The sequence below is a fragment of the Candoia aspera genome, chromosome 2 (genome assembly GCF_035149785.1).
Source record: "Candoia aspera isolate rCanAsp1 chromosome 2, rCanAsp1.hap2, whole genome shotgun sequence".
In the NCBI taxonomy this organism is placed as follows: Eukaryota; Metazoa; Chordata; class Lepidosauria; order Squamata; family Boidae; genus Candoia; species Candoia aspera.
In genome coordinates this window covers 113,216,472-113,235,582 of record NC_086154.1, presented here as the reverse complement: position 1 = coordinate 113,235,582, position 19,111 = coordinate 113,216,472, and the positions used below count along the sequence as shown (strand labels likewise).

The 19,111-nt window shown below is 42.9% G+C and overlaps 1 protein-coding gene across 1 annotated transcript; it reads left to right on the top strand.

Annotated features, from left to right (window-relative positions):
• The first annotated feature begins 789 nt into the window (after positions 1-789).
• On the top strand, positions 790-17,251 carry LRRC45 (leucine rich repeat containing 45). The gene is made up of 18 exons (XM_063293274.1): positions 790-833; positions 2,018-2,329; positions 3,109-3,170; positions 3,927-3,997; positions 4,191-4,369; positions 6,444-6,572; positions 7,143-7,255; positions 7,739-7,797; positions 8,827-8,904; positions 10,024-10,159; positions 10,369-10,446; positions 11,113-11,224; positions 11,337-11,407; positions 12,141-12,233; positions 12,413-12,505; positions 13,267-13,440; positions 14,648-14,795; positions 16,034-17,251. The coding sequence occupies exons 2-18, from the start codon at positions 2,086-2,088 to the stop codon at positions 16,228-16,230; spliced, it is 2,037 nt and encodes a 678-aa protein (XP_063149344.1). The 5' UTR covers positions 790-833; positions 2,018-2,085; the 3' UTR covers positions 16,231-17,251.
• Positions 17,252-19,111: the final 1,860 nt, after the last annotated feature.

The window sequence follows — 19,111 nt, the reverse complement described above, 5'->3', positions numbered from 1 at the left end:
ACGCTGGTTCAGCGGTTCCGCTTACTTAGCCATGAGTTCTCGCCCTTTGTCCATCAGCCCCCATTTTTGGTAAAGTTGTGAGAATGGACTGTGGGTCCATTCTGTGCATCGACCCCATTAGATCACGGTCCTAACCTGAGTTCTTTGCCTGTGGAACTACATCCAAGAAAGTACATCTGAACGAGCGATGCTTTAGGACCGAGATCTATGTCTGTAGAGGCATAATATTATGCTGAACTCTGTAGGACCTACTAATACACATAGAATTGCCTGCGCTGCTGGACCTGTTTACAACTCAGCTCTACTTAATTCAGTGCTGTAATATAGCTTTAAAAAATGGCTTACAGTTCTGGGTTTTTTTCCTATGCAGACTTTCCTAAATGCAGTTCTGCTAGGGCTTGAGTAAACTTGCTTTGGATGTCAGTTTAAGTCAGATTATTTGGAAGTCCTTTTCAAGTGGTTCCATGCTATCACTGCCAACAGGTCATGTTTTATTACTTAACACTTCTCTCTTTTTCCTTTTCCTTCTTTCTTACAGTTCTGTTTGTCTAATTTTCCCATTTTTAAGTATGTAAAGAGAGATGAACGTGAGTTTAGGGCTTAGTGTAGAAGGCTCACGAAGAACTTTTAGAAAGGACTAAAAGTGCTGGGATGTTTTTGAACAAAATGTATGAAGAGTGGCTAGGGAGTTGTATGCATTCAATATTTTCAAGAATTTTTAAAAGATTACGTTGTATTTTGTATCAAGTGAAACAAAGTATTTCAAGAAAAACTTCAGTAGACTTCAAAATGGTGATTTAAGGACCAGTTCATGACTCTCAGAATAATTTGGGGTGGGTGAGATACTCTTAAATTGTTTCAGTGTTTGGGCTGTGGGGGTTGATTCAGTTTCTGAGTGAAGAGCACATATGTGTCAGTTCATTTAAGACTGAAATATTACTTTGAACTGATTTACAAGTATTTGGATTATTACTGTCTGGAATACAAAACACAAAGCACCCAGTTCTAATTACAGATGGTATGCTGCATTACCTTCTCATAGACCACAATACAACAACACCATAGTGGCTATATAGACAACCATATAGACAACTGGGTGACTCTAAAACAAATATCCAGGGAGGGAGGCATCAACTTGGCGCCTTTGTGCAAAACTTTGGCTCCATCCCTACATTTTTAATTAAATTAAAACATTAACTTGTTGACACACAAAGAATAGACAAAGCTGCCAGATGTCATATGTGTTGCAGAATGTGCAGTCCAGATTTTAACAGCCAAACCCACACAGTTGCAGAGAATCCTGTACAAAAACCACACACATTTTGGTCTGCCCAGATGTTTATTGTAGTGAGTGGTCTCTTACTGCAGCAGAAGATACAACTTCAAAGAACACAATTGGTATATTTTATCTCAAAACACAGTTGTGCCATAAAACAAGCACCATATGTATCTCTATTATTTATTTAGTTGAATAATTTTTATTTTTCTACCAAAAAGGATCTTAACATATGTTTTAACTGCTAACTTTGCTCTTGATCTTTTCATTGCAGAAATATAGTCCCTGTAGATTCAGATGTACTGTATATTATGAATATATATGTGTATATATACATACATGAATACACACACACACATAGTATAAACAACTCAGTGACTTAGTAGAGAGAAACAATGTGTAAGAAACCATTGAAATGCTTCCAAACTACAGTTCCCAGCATACCCTATTCCCCAGGTAATAAGATTTGGAAGAGAAGGCATTTAACTACAGTTCCCAACATGCTCCATTTTCCTTAGTTACAGAAGTAGGGTTTGGCAGTTGTAGGGTGAGGCTTTACTTCTAGCAACCCTCAGCCAGCTTCTGAAGCAGGTTTGATTGTTTGTCTCAAGGCTTCTAGAGGTATAAACTGAGGAAGCTGGTTTCATTGTTAGAGCCAGTGTTTGGAGATTACATAGAGGTTCAGACAAAATCACTAAGCAATATGTGCTGTGGCAATAACCTCTGATTGTTGTCTGTCAGGCTACCGGCTGCTGCCTTTTGATCCTGCCATCTGTCTTAACCCCCAATCTACATGGGGGGCATGAGTGATGCTGGTGCCTGCCACAGAGATGGATGCCTTCCGACAGTCTTACACTAGGCTATGCAAGGAGAGCAGTGCTGAGCCTCAAGAGAGCATCCTGCAGCACTTGGAGGAAGCAGCAGGAAGAAGCCGCTTGGATTTGGCCACGCAGAGCCTTTCTGTAGATACATGTGGAGTCCTTGGCAAGCTCTTGCAGGATGACCTCCAGTTCACTGAGATCATACTGAACGACTGCATGCTGAATGAAGAAGGTGGGACTTTCTCTGTCCATAAGGCAATCCTTGATTTCTCTCCTGCCCTGAAAACCTACTCAAGTTCATGGCACCTTAGCTTCCATTGTGTTGCTTGCTTTTAACTTCACTTTGCAATCAGACACTGTCTGTGTTAACAATTTCCCTAGGCAAGTCATCTCCAGTTTGGTCTAGTGGTGAAGGTGCTGAGCTAGAAACCAGGAGGCTGTGAGTTCTAGTCCTGCCTTAGGCATGAAAGCCGGCTGGGTGACCTTGGGCCAGTCGCTCTCTCTCCGCCCAACCCACCTCACAGGGTTGTTGTTGTGGGGAAAAGAGGAGGAGGAAGGAGTGTTAGGTATGTTTGCCGCCTTGAGTTATTTATAAAAAATAATAAAGGTGGGATAGAAAATAAATAAATGAATGAATGAATCTCTGGAATGGAGATCAGTCAGAAAATTGGGACAAGGACATATGGTAATACCTACGTTTCGAAAGGGTTTTCTAGGGAAATCAGAAGGACAGGAGGAGGAGGAGATGTCAGAGTGTCCAAGAGTGTGTTCTCATGATCAGCCAAACTAAATCTATAAATTGTTTAATAATATGCCAGTGGGTTCACATGTCACACCAAGCAACAATGTGGTTGGTTTGATTTTGGTGTAATGTGCCACGTGAACCCACCCGCTGTGACTTAATAAATCATGGTTAAACAAAACATGATTCAGTACAATGTGTGAATGTAGCTTTTTTTTTTTATTAGGAACCTAGCTATCATTTTCAGATATGAGTCTTTTCCCTTGCAGGGGCTAAGCTGCTATTACATGGACTTTGTTCCAATACAGTTGTGAAGTTCTTAAATCTGAAGGTGAGTGTGCTGTACCTCAGCCTTAGGGTAGCAGAATATCTCGGACGCTTTTGCTTTGGGAAATAATAGCAGGGTGGACTTAAGGTGGTCAATGGAAAAGATTTCTAAGGCAACTCATACACCTGGAGTCTACAGGGCATGTTCTGTGCAAATTTAGGAATCCTATTGGCTTTAGAATAGCAGTTGAAGATAAGTTTCTAATCCTCTTGGTATTTAAATAAGAATGTAAAATGCACAAATAGAATAAGGGTAAAAGAAGAAAGAACTGGTGAATTGTTTGTTTTTCATCTCTTACAGTTTTTAAACATGTCTATATTCCCCAATCCTTACTAGATAGTTTGCTATTAGGGACTGTAATAGCATTACTAAATATATTAAAATACCTCTATCACGCACATGGGTGTGTGGATATACATATTTATGACTCATTTACACCAATTTTCACACCATGGATTCTCTCCAAATCAATACTGGGAATTTATTTATTGATTAAATTTCTGTGCTACCTTCCCATTTATACACAAAATGGTACACAGTGGCAGAATCATAATGTGGAACAATTAAATGTAAAAAATGCAAGTGGACATGAATTGTTAAGTTGTGTAAAGAGGTAAAGGCTGAGTGTGTTTAATTCCCAAAGTTCTGCGGATGAAGCCATGGTCTTTACATGGATTAGAAACAGCTTCCTGCTTGTGGCCCTGATGCATCCCTGTTTTGAGATGCAGGACGATACTAACTAGGCTTGGCTTCTTTTAGGGAAACAACTTGCGAGCTGTTGGGGCCGAGGCTCTGGGAAAGCTTCTCAGGCAAAACAAGACTATCCAGAGGTGAGCAGTCACAGGGATATGGAGCAGTCTGAGGCTGCATTAGGATGTGCACACCCAATTGATTCAGATTGTCAGAGAAGGATGACTGTATTTGTATTGTGTCTGCTTGGGAAGGGATTAAGGGCTCCCTTTTCAACTATAGCCTATGTCTGCTATGCATCAGCCTCTGTTAATTGGCTCTTTCTTCCCCAAGGCTCACTTTGGAATGGAACAATCTGGGAGTATGGGAAGAAAGCTTCACTATCTTCTGTGAGGGGCTTGGTGCCAATGGCCATCTCCAGATGCTTGACTTGCGCAATAATCAAATAAACCACCAGGGGGCAGGAGAACTGGCCATGGCACTGAAAGCCAATTCTATTCTGCAGGAACTTGGTAAGGCTGGCCTTTTTAAAAACAGTGGTATTTCCCCATCCCACCCCCTTTGACAACTGAGACCATTTTATTGGAAAATAGTGACTGCTAATGTGTTTTTTGTTTTGTTTATGTTTGTTTTATTAAGAATTTTGATTATACTAGTAAAATCTAATACAAGCTAAACTTAAAGAAAGAACAAAGAATAGAAAGGAGTAAAAAGTGCAAGAAAAAAGAGAAGAAAAAAGTAAGGATATAATAAAGAGAAAAGAAATATATAAAGATGTAACTTCCAACCTCCATCACAAGTAGAAACAAATGTAGTGACTCTTCACCCGCTCCTTAGTTACAAACATTTATCTCTTCATCTCATATCCCATCTCTTATCTATAAACAAATCCATAAAACATAATCTTTTCAGCCTGCTGTCAGCAGAAAGTCCATAAAGGGTAGCCAGAAGTACCAGCATATCTTATTTTAACCTTGATCAAATAAACCAACGTTATATTCCTTTCTTTTACTTCTCTTAATCTTTAGTTCATTCAAATATTGTTGTAGGATTTGATTTCTCTTCATTTCTTCTTTGTCCCATCGCACAGAGTTCTTCAAGGCTTTAACAAGCCTTTTTTGTAAATCCAATAGGAAAAAATTACCCAGATCACTTTCTTGGTTTGTCATTTGTATTACCCTTTTAAATTTTAAAACCTCAGCCAGTTTCTTTTGTAGATCCAGTGAAACATCCTTTTCTAAGTCATTCTCTTGGCCTGTCAGTTGTAAATCCACTTTTGATACTATCTCTATCATGTCAGCTAAAATCCATTTACATCTGTCATCTCTTCAATAACATCTTTTGGACATAATCTATCCATCGTAGCAGACATCGTTACTGGCATTGTTGATATTGTGGCTACTATTTTCTGATTCCATTCTTCAAATCATTTTCATCATTAGAATGCTTTACAATATTTTACAGGCTTGTAAATCTTTCCTCTACCTAAAAACTGTAGTCCCCTCTAGTATCCAGTTTTTGAAATCATGGAATTGCTTATCTTTGTTGTGTCTTGTAAAAACCAAAACAGAATCTATTTCCCATGAGAAGTTGTTTCTTCTTTATAATTAATTCCAAAATCTTATTTTAAAAGTTTCAATATTCCCATTTTATCTGGACCCTTAATCCATTTATTACTTTCTACGATTAAAATCTTATTTAGCTTTTTGCTGTTTATTTCAGATTCTTTAAATTCTTAAGGTTATGATTAAAATTTTCTTTTGTTCAGGATTGAAGGCAAACTTACCCAGCAATTTCAAACTTGTCAATATGAAGGTCTCTAATAGCTTAAAAGTTGCTAACAAGCAACTCCTAAAAGTGATTAGAAAGTGAGGTTTGCAAACGTAGTGTCCCTCAAAATTCTCCGCCACAGTTGCAAGCAAGATGGCTAATCCTGTCATCTCCCAGCACTCAAACCCATGGAAAACTGCTGTCCTGCACTCTCCTCACAAGGAGCAGCTGTCCAGAGCACATGTGGGTTACCTCCCATCCTTTCCTTATCCAGAGAGATTCCAAGGAACCAGTCTACACACCAGTTCTTTGGTCTTTGCTGTGGATGTCGGCTCCACTTTTGCAGAGCTGTCTTCAATTTGCCATACTTCCCCCAGAAGTCTGGAAATAATAACTGCTAATTTGAAAATCGCATGAACTGTATGTAAACAAGCTGTAACTTTTTGCAGAATTGGAGAGAATGTTTGGACAATTAATAATTATCTCGGCTTGCAGAGATATTGTACTGCAGTAAATGTGTTCAAAAGGAGATACTTTACACACAGTCTACTAAGTAAGGGAAAATAAAACAGAAATGTCCAACTGGAGGCACAACTTGAGAGGCCTGTTCTGTACAGTTTGGTACAGGGCCATCAACTGTTAAGCTATGCTGATGACTTGCTGCTGCCTTCCTAAGCAATGTTTAATAATAAGTTCTTCAGTGCCCTCTGAGAAATAATGTTTAGAGTTCTGTCTAGTAAAAGTTGGCTAGTTTCAAGAACTGATGTACCAATTTGGGAAAGCAAGACCGTGCATGAATATTTGCTTCTTGTTTAGATCTACGCTGGAATAACATTGGGCTGTTAGGAGGCCGGGCACTTCTAAACTGTCTTCATAGCAACCGGACACTACGGCAGCTCGAATTGGCTGGGAACAATGTACCCAGTGATATCCTGAAGGCTGTGGGTAAGTAGTTGTGCCAGCTTTCTACTTGATAAGATGTTAATTAGATTTAACTCTTGCGACGAATTGCTACACTGTATGCCTCTTGTCTGTACAGCTGGAGGGTTAAGGAGCCACCATACAGTGTGAAAACCTAGACTTTTTCAGAGACATTGCCAACTCTCTGGATTTAGGAATCCATCCTGGGGGCGGGCAAGAGATGGACAATAGCAGTCTAAAGTCATTACTCTTACATCCTGCTTGTGGGGTTTTAAAAATATTGTAATGATATTACATATTCTAACAATGGGTGGTATTAGATGGGTGAATACATGCATATATTCTTCTGAGCCTTTTTGGGTACATTACATAGGAAATGGATCATTTTGACAGTTTTGGTGGGCTCCAGAGTGATAGCTGGTTAGTTATTGTCAGGAAATAAGATGCTGGACTAGGTGGAACCTTTGTCAGATCCAGCAGTGGTGATCACATATTTTCTGTAGGATCAGAAGTAACAACATCTGAGTACAATTGCAAACCTGTTGAATGAAGGAACAGTTAATGGAATAGGTTTCATATTTCCTTGCGGTTCAGATCAAGCAATGGAGCATAACCAAGAGCGTCAGAATATACTCTGCAAAAGTCGTAACATGACTAAAATTCTCAGCAAAGAGGTGCTATGCTTGAAAGAAGAGAAAGCTAAACAGGTTGGTTGCTCTGAACTAGCTAACAGCTGTGGTAGGTGATGGAGCTTGAACTTAAGTCTTCTCAACCATGAAAACTCTCTAAGGAACTTCAGGCCAGTCAGTGGCTGAAATCCCCCAAAGCCTTGGATTTGTTTAGCCATGGTTTGTTGAATAAGGAACAGTTGACTGGGGTCACACATCATAAGCCCAAACCAAACAAACATTATAATTTAGTGCAGTGTGTGAGCCCAGACATTATCTCTCAGTCTAGCCTTCTTTGTAGAGCTATTGTGAGATTAAAAGGGATAAAACTATTTACAGCATCCTGATCTCCCTGGAAGAAAAGAGTAGGTTTCTTCCCCACTGGAGCCTAACTTTAGAAAGCTTAAGCCTAAGTTTATTTTTCATTCAATAAAATGACTGATCTGCGTACAGTAAAATAGGTTTGGCTACCAGATGTTTGCATTTCAAAGTGATGCTGTTAATGTTATACCTGCTTTACAGTTCCTGGATCTAATGGACACCATTGACAAGCAGAGAGAGGAAATAAACCGCAGCAACAGGTAAGCATGTTGAGATGAGATGTAGAGCTGAGTATTGTATTGTCACCAAACCTTTTGCTGGTGGATAACTTCAACCAGCAGTTTTGAGTAGAGGTTAAAAAGGAGAGGAGAGATCCCTGAGGCACTCCACAAAGTAGACATCTCTGAGCAGGTCTTTCCTCTCACCACCACCAACTGGAATCAGTCCTTTAGGATTAGCTGTTGTCTGGCCTGCTGTTGTGCACAGGATTGTGTGCTATTCTCCTGTTCAAAAGCAACCTGTATAAGAGCTGCCAGGTGTGATTGGGTTGCCCGAGGTACTTCTCTCCTGCTGCATCACACAACTCCCTTGCCTGTCAATCAGCTGTTAAGTCAGACTACTTTTAAGCAAGGGTTCACTGGAGCACCATCCCAGCTGACTGAGGCCCAGGCAGGGAAACAGGAGAATTCTGCTGCACTGCACAGCCCCTCTCCTGCACTGTACAGTGGGACTCCCTGAAGGAGAATTTGAAAAATCACTAAACCTCGTTTAAAAGTAGCCTAACAGGTGACAGGCATGGTGGACACTTGCAAAGTGCAGTGGGAGAGGACCCTCCTGTTTATCCATGCAGCCTCCCTCCCCCACATCACACATGTCTTAGGCTAAACTGGAGCAAGTTTTGACAAATGATTGAACCTGTTGGTAGCCATCTCCCAAACCTTGTCTCTTCTCCAGCCCATCTTGCATTCAGAAGAATCATTGGCAGGTGCTTTTCTCTCAGCTGGTGACATTTGATAGGGGAAGGAAGCAAGCCCATTCCTAGTAAATGAGAATGCCATTGTTTGGCAGCTGCATGTGCCAGGACCGAGACCAGCCACTGATATGCCAGGACAGTGTTCTGCCAGCTCAGGATTGGGGGAGAGCACTTTGTATAAACCCAAAGGATCTGTCTGAACCAGTACCCAGCTCGTATTTTGCCACAAGAGCTACTCTCTTCTCAGCTTTCAGCACAAAGTCTATGCAATGAATGTTTCCTTATACATGAATATCCCCCGCTGCTCTCCTTGCAGGGTATCAACAGTTCGAGTTGGGCATCTGCAAGAGGCCCTGAATGAGCACTATTCTGTGATGAATTCCCTCAAAGCGAAGTAAGGAGAACAGCTTGGCAATGTGCTTGGAGAAACCAGGTTAACATTATTTGTGACAGCTCCGACTCAAATTTGATTCCCAGTTGGAATGGCAGTCGACTTCATGATTCAAAGGAACTGAAAGTTGTGGCACTAGAGGAGGGAACAGAAACAAGTTAGAGAGGACAATTGACTGGGTAGCCCAATGTCAAAATTCAGTAATTGCACAAAGGGGAAGTAGGATTATTCATCTATAATCCCAAATACAAATATATAATAGGGGCCATGGTGGCTCAGTGGTTAAGACGCTGAGTCAGAGGACCATTAAGATTGGCAGCTTGGCAGTTTGAAACCCGAGAGCATGAGCTGCGTGACAGAGTGAGCTCCCATCAACTTGTCCCAGCTCCTGCTAACCTAGCAGTTTGAAAGCATGCAAATGCAAGTAGATAAATAGGTACCACTTCGGTGGGAAAATAACAGGGACCTGAAAGGAGCCCCCTAGGACGTCCCCCAGGCAACGGTGACATCACCGGCAAATCCTTTCAATACAGAAGCGCCTTGTAGGTGCTTCTGACACGAAAAAAAAAGTGTATGTGTGTGTATATATATATATATATAATATAATATATATTCACATTTATATATTTATATTTATATACAGAGGGAGCAGGGGGAAAGGTGGTATATATTCTATCATTATAGAAATGGGTGACAGAATTTAAGAAAATGGTGGAAAAAAGTCAGGCTCCTTCTATTCTGCATACTGGGGACAGTTTTTCAAATGCCAGTTTTGACTGGTAGTATGCATGTTGGAAAATGTGGCCAGCAACACAAGAAGTGAATCAGTGCTGTACAGAGCAGACATTAACCTATGTATGTACCTTTTAAGGAAAGTCTCCAAGGAGTGTTACTAATTCTGGATCTGTTTTTGCAAACATGACCCTCCCAATCCAGTGCTTGAGGATTATGGGTAGATTTGGCAACAGAAACAGACTTAAGGCTTGCTTAGCTCCTTTATCATCTAGTTACTTTGGAGCATGTCTTGCTTTGCAGCACAGGTGTTCTTGCTACGGTGCAGCCAGCTCAGAGAAACTCAAGGCAGCCTTGAAAGTGACTAACTTGAAACTTTCTGATTTGCAGACTCCAGATGACAGAGGCAGCTTTGGCTCTGTCAGAACAGAAGGTGTGCAGTCTGGGAGAACTGCTGAACGCAGCAAAGCAGGAGCAAACAAGGCTGGTGGAGAACCACACCAAGGAGTTTCAGCAACACAAGAAGGTAGACTGGGATGATCTGAGGAGTCAGGGAATATATATGGTTGAGCTAGAAATCTGGCACCATATGAAGCTTAGAAACAGAAGTCTTTGCTTGAAACAAGCGCAGTGTTAGTGGGAGAAGGGTGTCAAGCTGCTCTGAAGTTTGGATCAGACAAGGAGAGATATTGGAAAAGGGAAGAATGGCTGACTGATGCATCTCTGCTTTTGTAGAATTCTTCTGATTGTGAGGCAAAGCTTCTGCGGGAACTTTCAACAGCCAATGAGAAAAATATCCAGCTCAAGAATGAGGTAAAAAAAATGTTTGAACAACATTAATGCAGTGTTTCTCAACCTTGACAACTTGAAGATGTTTGGACTTCAACTCACAGAATTCCCCAGCCACCATGGGAGTTGAAGTCCATACATCTTCAAGTTGCCAAGGTTGAGAAACACTGCATTAAGAGTTACTTAACTGAGATTCCTTACAACCTAGCTTTTGGCTCCTGGATGAGCCTTGCCTTGTACCTCTAAAGCAGGTATGGGCAACTGCTTCAGCAAGTTATAGGTTGTGGGTTAGGGGCCCATAAATGTATGCATCTGGTCACCACAAGGTTGCTGGAAGAGAGCAGAGCCTGATTCCCTCTCCTTTTCCAGCTGTCCTTCTGCAGCTCCCTTCCCACCACAAAGCATGGTATCCTGCAACTGGCTGATTCCTCATGCTTCCTGGCAATCAATCCAGCACATTGGAAGAGTTTGCCCAGGCAGCCTGCTAATCAGGCTGACAGCACCTGTTCCATAGCCGTTAATCAGTTGTTAGGTGGGCCACCAGGAAGTCCTACAGACAGAAGGCTGCCAAGGATCTCCTGTTGCTTGTGAACTATAGGTTGCCCATTTGTGCCTGACACACTTTCCCAGCAACCTGTTGTACAGAGGTGCGGGCTTGTCTCTCTCTACTGTAAGCGGATTTCCTCCTAGGTAGATGAGCTGGAAAGACGGTGCAAAACCCAGCAAGAACAACTGTTCCGGGTGAAGGAGGAACTGACCCACACAACTGCAGAAATGAAACTGAGAGTTGTACAGGCTGAAGGTGAGCATAACTTGCAAGCCCTCAGCTGCTGAATGGAAACAGGGCCTTGGAATCCTTCAGAAAGGGGAGATAGATAAAGGATTTGGAGCCTCACTGATTTGTTTTTCCCCAGAGCGTTTGGAGAATGAAAAGAAGCGATTCAAGCAGGTCCTGGATGATGCAGAATCCCTTCGTCTGAAGGAGGTGAGGCTGTGGGAATTTTAGCGTTCCTCCAGGGACAGAGGGACAGAGAGAGTGGCCAAAGAGCTGACTCAAACATGTTATCTGACCTAAAAATTAATTCTACCCCTTCTTTCAGTGTCTTGTTTATAAGAGGGGATGCAATTATGGCTTGCCTACAACAGTCTTGAGTTCTTCCTTCCTGGTCCATATGAATAAAGGAAGACTTGGGGCTGTACTGTTGTAAGACTTGGTCAGGATACCAGGAACTTGTTTCTTCTCTGGGGTTTCCCCATTGCAGAGCCTCCATTCCCCCAGCTCCACAGAAGTGAATGGATGCTTTCCCCATTGTCTCACATCTACATCCCAAAAGTCTGAGGCCAGGAAGGGGCAATTATGTTTCCCTTTGATGGATCTCTTTTTTAGTTCAGTGTTCTGGGAATCGGGCTATCCTAAATACCTCTCTGCCTTCCTTTTTAGATTAGGACCATCCTACATGGAGCCCTTACCCTTCAAAATTCAGTGCTGTTTTTTCATTATCTTGGCAGTCCCATTCTGTGGATTCATATTACAGTTTTATGTTTGGATTTTTCACTAAGGAGTTGGAAAATGTGCCCCAAGCCATCTTGAAATAAAGACTTATGTTTGGTCCAATTTTCCTTATGTGCCTCCCATTTATTGAAGAGAAAGGCTGGTGACAATCAGTTGTGTTTATATGCTGCTAAAGATCCTCTGAATGATGCTGTTTGACATGCAGGTGGATCACATAACTCAGCATATGGAGACAAGTGAGCGTGCCCTTCAGGAGCGCATCCAAAGGCTGGAGGCCACCCGCATCAGGCTCGAGGAGGTGAGTGGAATGGCTTCTCAATGTCATTGACTTTTTCATGAAAACCATAGACAAATCTTGTCCTCAATTGCCTTGGATCTTCTCTAGGAATATGTATCTAGATTCAGACCACTGAAAGTTTCTTGATTTGCTTTTGTGATCAGAAATTGCAATGCAGTGTTCTTCTGCCTTGTCACTAGGAACTGAGCCGAGTGAAAGCTGCTGCCCTTGTTGAGCGAGGCCAAGTTGAGGAAGAAGTCATCAGAGCCAAAAACCAAACCAGGCTGGAAGAGGTGAGGTTGACAGAACAGCTCAAAAGTTTTGTGCACCATTGCTACTTTATCTTATTTTATCCGTAAGATATACTATAATCTGTTTCCCATCATGCATTGTGATTCCCTACTCATGCCAGTGATACATCAGGAAATAAAACCTAGTAGAGGATGAGGGGAGAGGACTGCCTAAGGCTGGTGTTTTCTTATAACTTGCATGCTGAGGTGATCAACAGTTAGTTTGCATGAATGTCCGTTTAGGGAGAATTTAACATTAAGTTGTCAAGTGCTTCAAGCTCAGATTTTCACTCAGCCATACAAATTGTTTGACACAGAACTGGTGACTTTCTCTCTGCTTATTCTATCTGACAACAGGGTTATTATAGGTAAAATAGAATGAGGGGAATGAACTATGTTTTATGTCTTGCTTCTAAAAACTGCAGAGGGCAAGAGCATCTTAATGGGAAGCATCCACCCTTTCCTCATACAAGCAACAAGGTCTGCTATGATTAATCTAAACCAGTGTAGGCCAACCTGGGAATTCTGGGAGTAACAGTCTCAGCACAAGTGGAGGGCACCAGGCTGGGGACCGCTAATTATGCTTTCTGTTTCAGAGAAGTTTTTTTTAACACATCTGCATGTTCAGGCAAATAGTTAACAGATTAAAACTCATACCAGAAATAAAATCAAATGTATTAATTGTGTCATGTGTCCAATTCTCACATACCAGTAGTGGGTTGAAAGAAGATGGTTCCCTCTCTTTATTTGTTCGAAATTAATAGCAACAACGCCTGGAGCACATGGAGGAGAAGCTGCGGCTGATGATGCAGTCCCGTGACGAGGCTCAGAATTACTGCTTGCAGCAGAAGCAAGCAGTGGCAGAAGCACACGCTAAGGAGGGCCAGCTGAGTCTGCAGGTAGAAGGACTCAAGAGGCGACTGGAAGAGCTTCAGCAGGTGAGCGAGTTGGAAAAGTCCCACAGGAAGAAGCCTGACGTCTGCATTCAATTGTCAGCTACAATTCCTTGCATACATACCTGGGAATAGGCTCTTCTGAGTGGACACGGGGCACAGTTAAAAAAAAAAGGCAATGTTCAGATGCCCCTAGTGTTACGGATTCCACACTACTGAGCAAGGGATGGTAGAGTGTTTTTTAAAACATATGGAGCAAGAACAAATAAATTGTCTGATCAACCAAGATCTTTTTCTGAGTAGTTTCTTCCCCTACCTCCAGGAAAGTTCTGCATAATCCTGAGACCTAGCAATTTTCTTTTACCTTTCTTTTAAACAAATACAAAATAAGGTTTGCTTTCGGTTGGGCTCAGTGTGTTAGATAACTCCAGTTCTACTTTACTTTACATGAAACCTGGCTGTTGTGGATTGTAAACAATGATTTATAGCTTAGTGTAGTGTGAAGCCCATCAGTCGTGACTGACTGCACAAACCATAGTGGGAACAAATCCGGATTAGTAGAACATGTGACCCCCAGCATTTGTAGGTTTTATTCTGTTCCTAGAAGCACCGGGTCTGAGCCAAGAGCTTCTCGTGATGTTCTGGCATTAAGACCCAAAGTGGGAAAGCTGCCTGGTGGTGCATGCACTTGCTATCCCTGTTGGCAAAACCTTAAAGAAGATCACCTGTTTCGTTTCAGACTCAAATACCTGCATATCCGTAGTAGTTTCAACATAGCCTTCATCATAAAAAGTTAAAAGATTCCCTTAAACTGAACCTGTCTCCTGGTGGGTACTTGACCCATCCATATAGTTTTCTTGGCAATGGTGCAGAGTGGTTTCCGGTTGCTACCTTCTTGGTTGGTGGGGGTGGGTAGGTGTTATTTTCCAATCTAGTCTACAACTCAGGGATTTACTGATGGTCTCCCATCCAAGTACTAACAAGATCCTGACCTCCTTAGTTTTTCACCATCAGCCAAAATTGTTTAGGTGCTGCCACTCAGCTGGGCAGCCTTCCATCATACTCAATTTCATTTGGAACATACATATCCCAGGAGTGGTAAAGGAAGCATGAGACAAGGGTCAAGTACAGGCCTGCTGGGCTGATGGTGAAGGTGTTCTCCCTGGAGCCAGTATGGTGACTTTGTCTGTAGTGCCACAGATTCAAAGCGCAAGCCTCTGATCACTTTGCCCCCATGTGCTGTGGTTGACAGGAGCTGAGCTGTAAGGAACAAGAGAAAGTTTCCGAGGTCAATAAAGTGCGTGTGGAGCTGCAGGAGCAGACTGGTCGCCTAGAGGCCGAGAGAACAGCACAAGAAGGGCTGCGAGAGAAGATTGCAGCCCTGGAGCGCCAGCTGAAAGGTAACTTTCAGAGCCCTTCTTCTTCCGCCAAAGTGCCTGCAGCAATTTATGTGATGTGCCGTAATGCTGCTACAAGGAGGGGCTGCTCCAGCAATCGATACCTTACCTCACTGAAGCGTAAGCGATGCCCCAGACCTGGAGCTAACATATGGGAGAGCAGGGACACAGGAGGCAGATGGTGGGTCTTGGTTTTCTCAGCAGTGTGAGCTACCTCTAACCATTTCTCCAGTGGGAGGTTGCATCCACCCCCCTCTTCCACCATGTATGCTTCTCGGCCCTCCTGCCATTCCTGTATCTCTTGATGTGCCCTTTGAGTAGGGAGTACCACAACCATATGGTTCCTGAGCAGTTCATTTCCTCCTGGGTTGAGATTGCCCTTATCCCTGTTTTTGTCCCAATCTGCCTGGAAGAAGGAAGCTGAATGCAATGACAACAACAACAACAACAACACAACCCACGGTCCAACTTCACTTGCAGCACATGATTAAAGGCTGCAATTCTAGATATAAGTGATGAGGACTGTTTGGCCCATCTGGTTCACAGATGCCTTGTGTCTCACCTTCTCCATCTCCCTCACTGTAGCTTCCCATCCTCTCTCCTTATGCATGCCGAAAGCCAGTTCAATTGTCTGACTGGAGATAGTTTCCCATTTGCTTGCTGGGGAATAATTGATAATATACTGGTGTGGGCTTTCACGGCCGGTATCTGTTGGGCTTCAGGTATAAGTGACCACGGTCTAGACAACAGGTTCCCTGATGTTTCACTGGCAACTGTGGCTGGCATCCTCCAAGGCAAGGTGGTCAGACCACAGGCAACTGAGCAGGGACAGACTGGGCTCCTGTCTTTATAGCCAGGTGTCCAGACCACCTTGCCTCAGAATATGCCAGCCACAGTTGCCACAAAAGATCAGGAGATCTGTTGTCTAAACCATGGTTGCTAAACCCTGAAGCCCAGCACTGCCCAATAATGCTGTAAATCTTTTCTGTGGCCAAGCTTAATGGTATCTTAGAGAGGAATCAGCCAGTTAATGTATCCCGATTCAATTACCCTTTCATTCTAGACAATGACATCATCTTGGAGTATCTATCTAGATGTTTCCACCACCTAAGAAATTATGTAGCGTAATGTCTTGTAGTTACCTCTTGCGGCCATGTAGAATGTATTCTGCCTTCAGAGGATGTCATTATCCTGAGTCTAAAAAGTCTGAGTGCATTAATGTTTCATTCTTCTTTTTCTAGTGTTGTCCAGTAACCACCGGGAGGCACTATTGGACAAAGAGGGTGAAATCTCAGGCCTGCTTGAGAAACTGCGGGTTCGAGAAGCAGAAATCTCCAGGATAAAGGAGGAGGAAGCTCAGCGGGCCAGTTTTCTTCAAAACGCCATCCTGGCCTATGTGCAAGGTTCCCCACTTGGCTCTCTCAGCCCCAAGAAGTGAAACTGAATTCAGCAGTTCATAAGTCCCATCTTCAAGGAAGGGATCACAGGAGGATCATGGTGGCCAGGCCAGGCTTTCTTATGCAACTTGAAGATACAAGAAACTGCGTGGCCAATTACTTGGGGCTAAGTGTGAACTATCACGGAAGGACTCATGGCTGCTTTAGAAACCTTCTTAATTTCTGTGCCAAAATCTTGTTCAACCATGGCAACAAGCACAGTCTTCGAGATAAAGCCATCCATTCCAATTTGTAGCCCACAGGCAATGTATGTTCACACAAGTTCTCCCTCACTGATTTTGGCCTCAAATTTAGACCCAAAATACGCATCATTTCTCTGATATGATTGCTGTTGGAAAAAGTAGTGCTTTGATACAACTGACTTTTATAATTGCATCAATAGGTATAGTGAAAGGAACAGTTATTTAAATCAGCCGAATCATGTAGATATTTCCTACACCCATTTTTCTGCTCTGTAAGAACTACAGCACTCCAAATAACCTCAAAAGGAGTAACGTTGGGTCTAGAGTCATTTGGGATTGTCCTGATCCAATAGAACATAGAATTTGTTTTCCATACCTGAGAATATCACTGTTACTCTAGTTTCCTAAGGAATGTTTTTACAGTAAGCCTCAGCCATTAGTACCTGATTTCTCTGGACTCAAAGGTGAAACAGGTGGAATGTCCTAATAGGGGTGGGGTTTGATTTATCCATGAAAGCTTTTCAGTTTAAGTAAGGAGAAGAGACAGCTTCTCTCACTGACAGCTTCTATCACTCTCCTTACTACAGTTTAAGTAAGGAGAAGCTCACATCTGAAATGTGAGCCAGAGGTTAGAATTACTTCCAAATCATCCTGATTTTGCTAGAGTTGTTTTGAGAACAAGATGATAAACATGGAACAGAAAGAATGAGGGTTTGTTTTTATTTTTAGTTTTAAAACTGGTATGAAAATGAAATGTTTGTATTTTTGCCCTTGTTGTAGGTCTGGCTTGCATTTACTTTAATAAAAAAATCTCTTCTCACCCCTATGGGTGGTATGCATCTTCCTCAACTTCAAGTCCTCTACCAGAGGCCTGGGAGTTTGAGGGTTCTGCGAAGTATCTTAGCTGTTTCTCTTCTGGACAGAGAGCTCTGATGTTGTTCCTGGGATCTGTTGGAGCCACTCTCCCAGCTTAGCAGTCACAGCCCCGAGTGCTCCTATCACCACTGGGACCACTTTGGCCTTCACTTTCCACATCCTCTTCAGTTCCTCCTTCAGGCCCTGGTACTTCTCATACTTCCTGATATTGCTGTCACTTGGCACCACTACATCTATCACCACTGCTGTCTTCTGGTCCTTGTCTACTACCACGATGTCTGGTTGATTGGCCAGTACCTGCCTGTCTGCCTGGATCTGGAAGTCCCACAGGATCTTAGCTCTGTCATTCTCCACAACCTATGGAATTTCCCATATGGACTTGGGAGGGTCTAGCCCATACACTGTGCAGATGTTCCTGTACACAATGCCAGCTACTTGGTTGTGCTGTTCAGTGTATGCTGTTTCTGCCTGCATCTTACACCCTGCCACTATGTGTTAGACTGTCTCTGAGGCCTCTCCTGCACAGTCTGCACCTCAGGTCCTGTCTAGTGTGGTAGACCCCTGCTTCTATGGATCTGGTGCTTACTGCCTGTTCTTGTGCTGCTATGATCAGTGCCTCAGTGCTGTCTTTTAGCCGAGCCCTTTGTCTTGCCATGGCACTTCCTCTGCTTGATCTTCCTCCCATGTCTGCTGCTGCCTCAGGCATTCTCTCAGCAGCTCATCTTTGGGTGCCATCTTACTGATGTACTCCTGGATGTTCTGGGTCTCATCCAGGACAGTGGCTTTGATACTCACCAGACCCCTCCTGCCCTCTTTCCACTGATGTACAGTCTCTGGGTGTTGGACTTGGGGTGGAAACCTCTGTACATTGTGAGGAGCTTCCAGATCTTCACATCAGCAGCTTCCATGTCTTCCTTTGGCCAGCTCACTATACCAGCACTGCAGTTGGGAGTACACCTTGGATGGTTCTTTGGAGAACAAGGCATTTATCTTCTTGGCCTCTGCTTCTCTAGTATATCTCCTTAGCATGGCAGCCAGTGCTGCGAGCTTTGTTTAGCAGTCTCTAGGGCTTCAGATGGAGTCAGGCCCTTGTATTTTTTCAGTAGCTGAATTTTATCCTTAATCTCCACACCCTTCTATACCACCAGCTGACTAACTTCTCTCCAAGTTGCCTTGATCTTAGCCTCCAACCTCATTTTTCAGGGGGGGTATGTACTGCTGTTCTTCTTGATTGTGTAGCCAAGCAGGATTATGTAGCTCCAGGATTACAGCAGTTGTAGCATATACCAGTTCATTGGTTTGAGTTATGGTGGTAGTAGGGATTGTCATGAGGGCTCTAATGGCATCTTCTATCCGATGGTACTTCTCCACTGAGCCTTGGTAACTGGTCTTGAGGGTTGACTGTAGCTAGTTTGTCCATGATCTTATGCCTCATATCGGCTGCTGTGCTCTGTAATGGAGTGGGTGGCCATGACGTTCCAGCTTCAGGTGTTGGCTGCACCTCCAGTTGTTCTTCTGGGTCTTCTTGAGTCCTGGATGTAATGTGTAGTTGGTCTATCTCAAGTTGTGAGAGCAGCTTCCTCTTCACTACATTGAAGCATTGGGTAACTAGCTGTTTCTCAGTTAGTGGAGATGTAGGTTTTCTGTCCATCCATAGTTCCCTCATATGTTTCATATATCCCCTCTTATTAGGTCTACTCTAGCATCATGTCTGTTGAACTCTGACTCAGGTCATATGTTACACTTGGCCATAAAGGAATGGGGTCTGTTTTGTTTTGGATTAATATGTGAATCCAGCCAATTC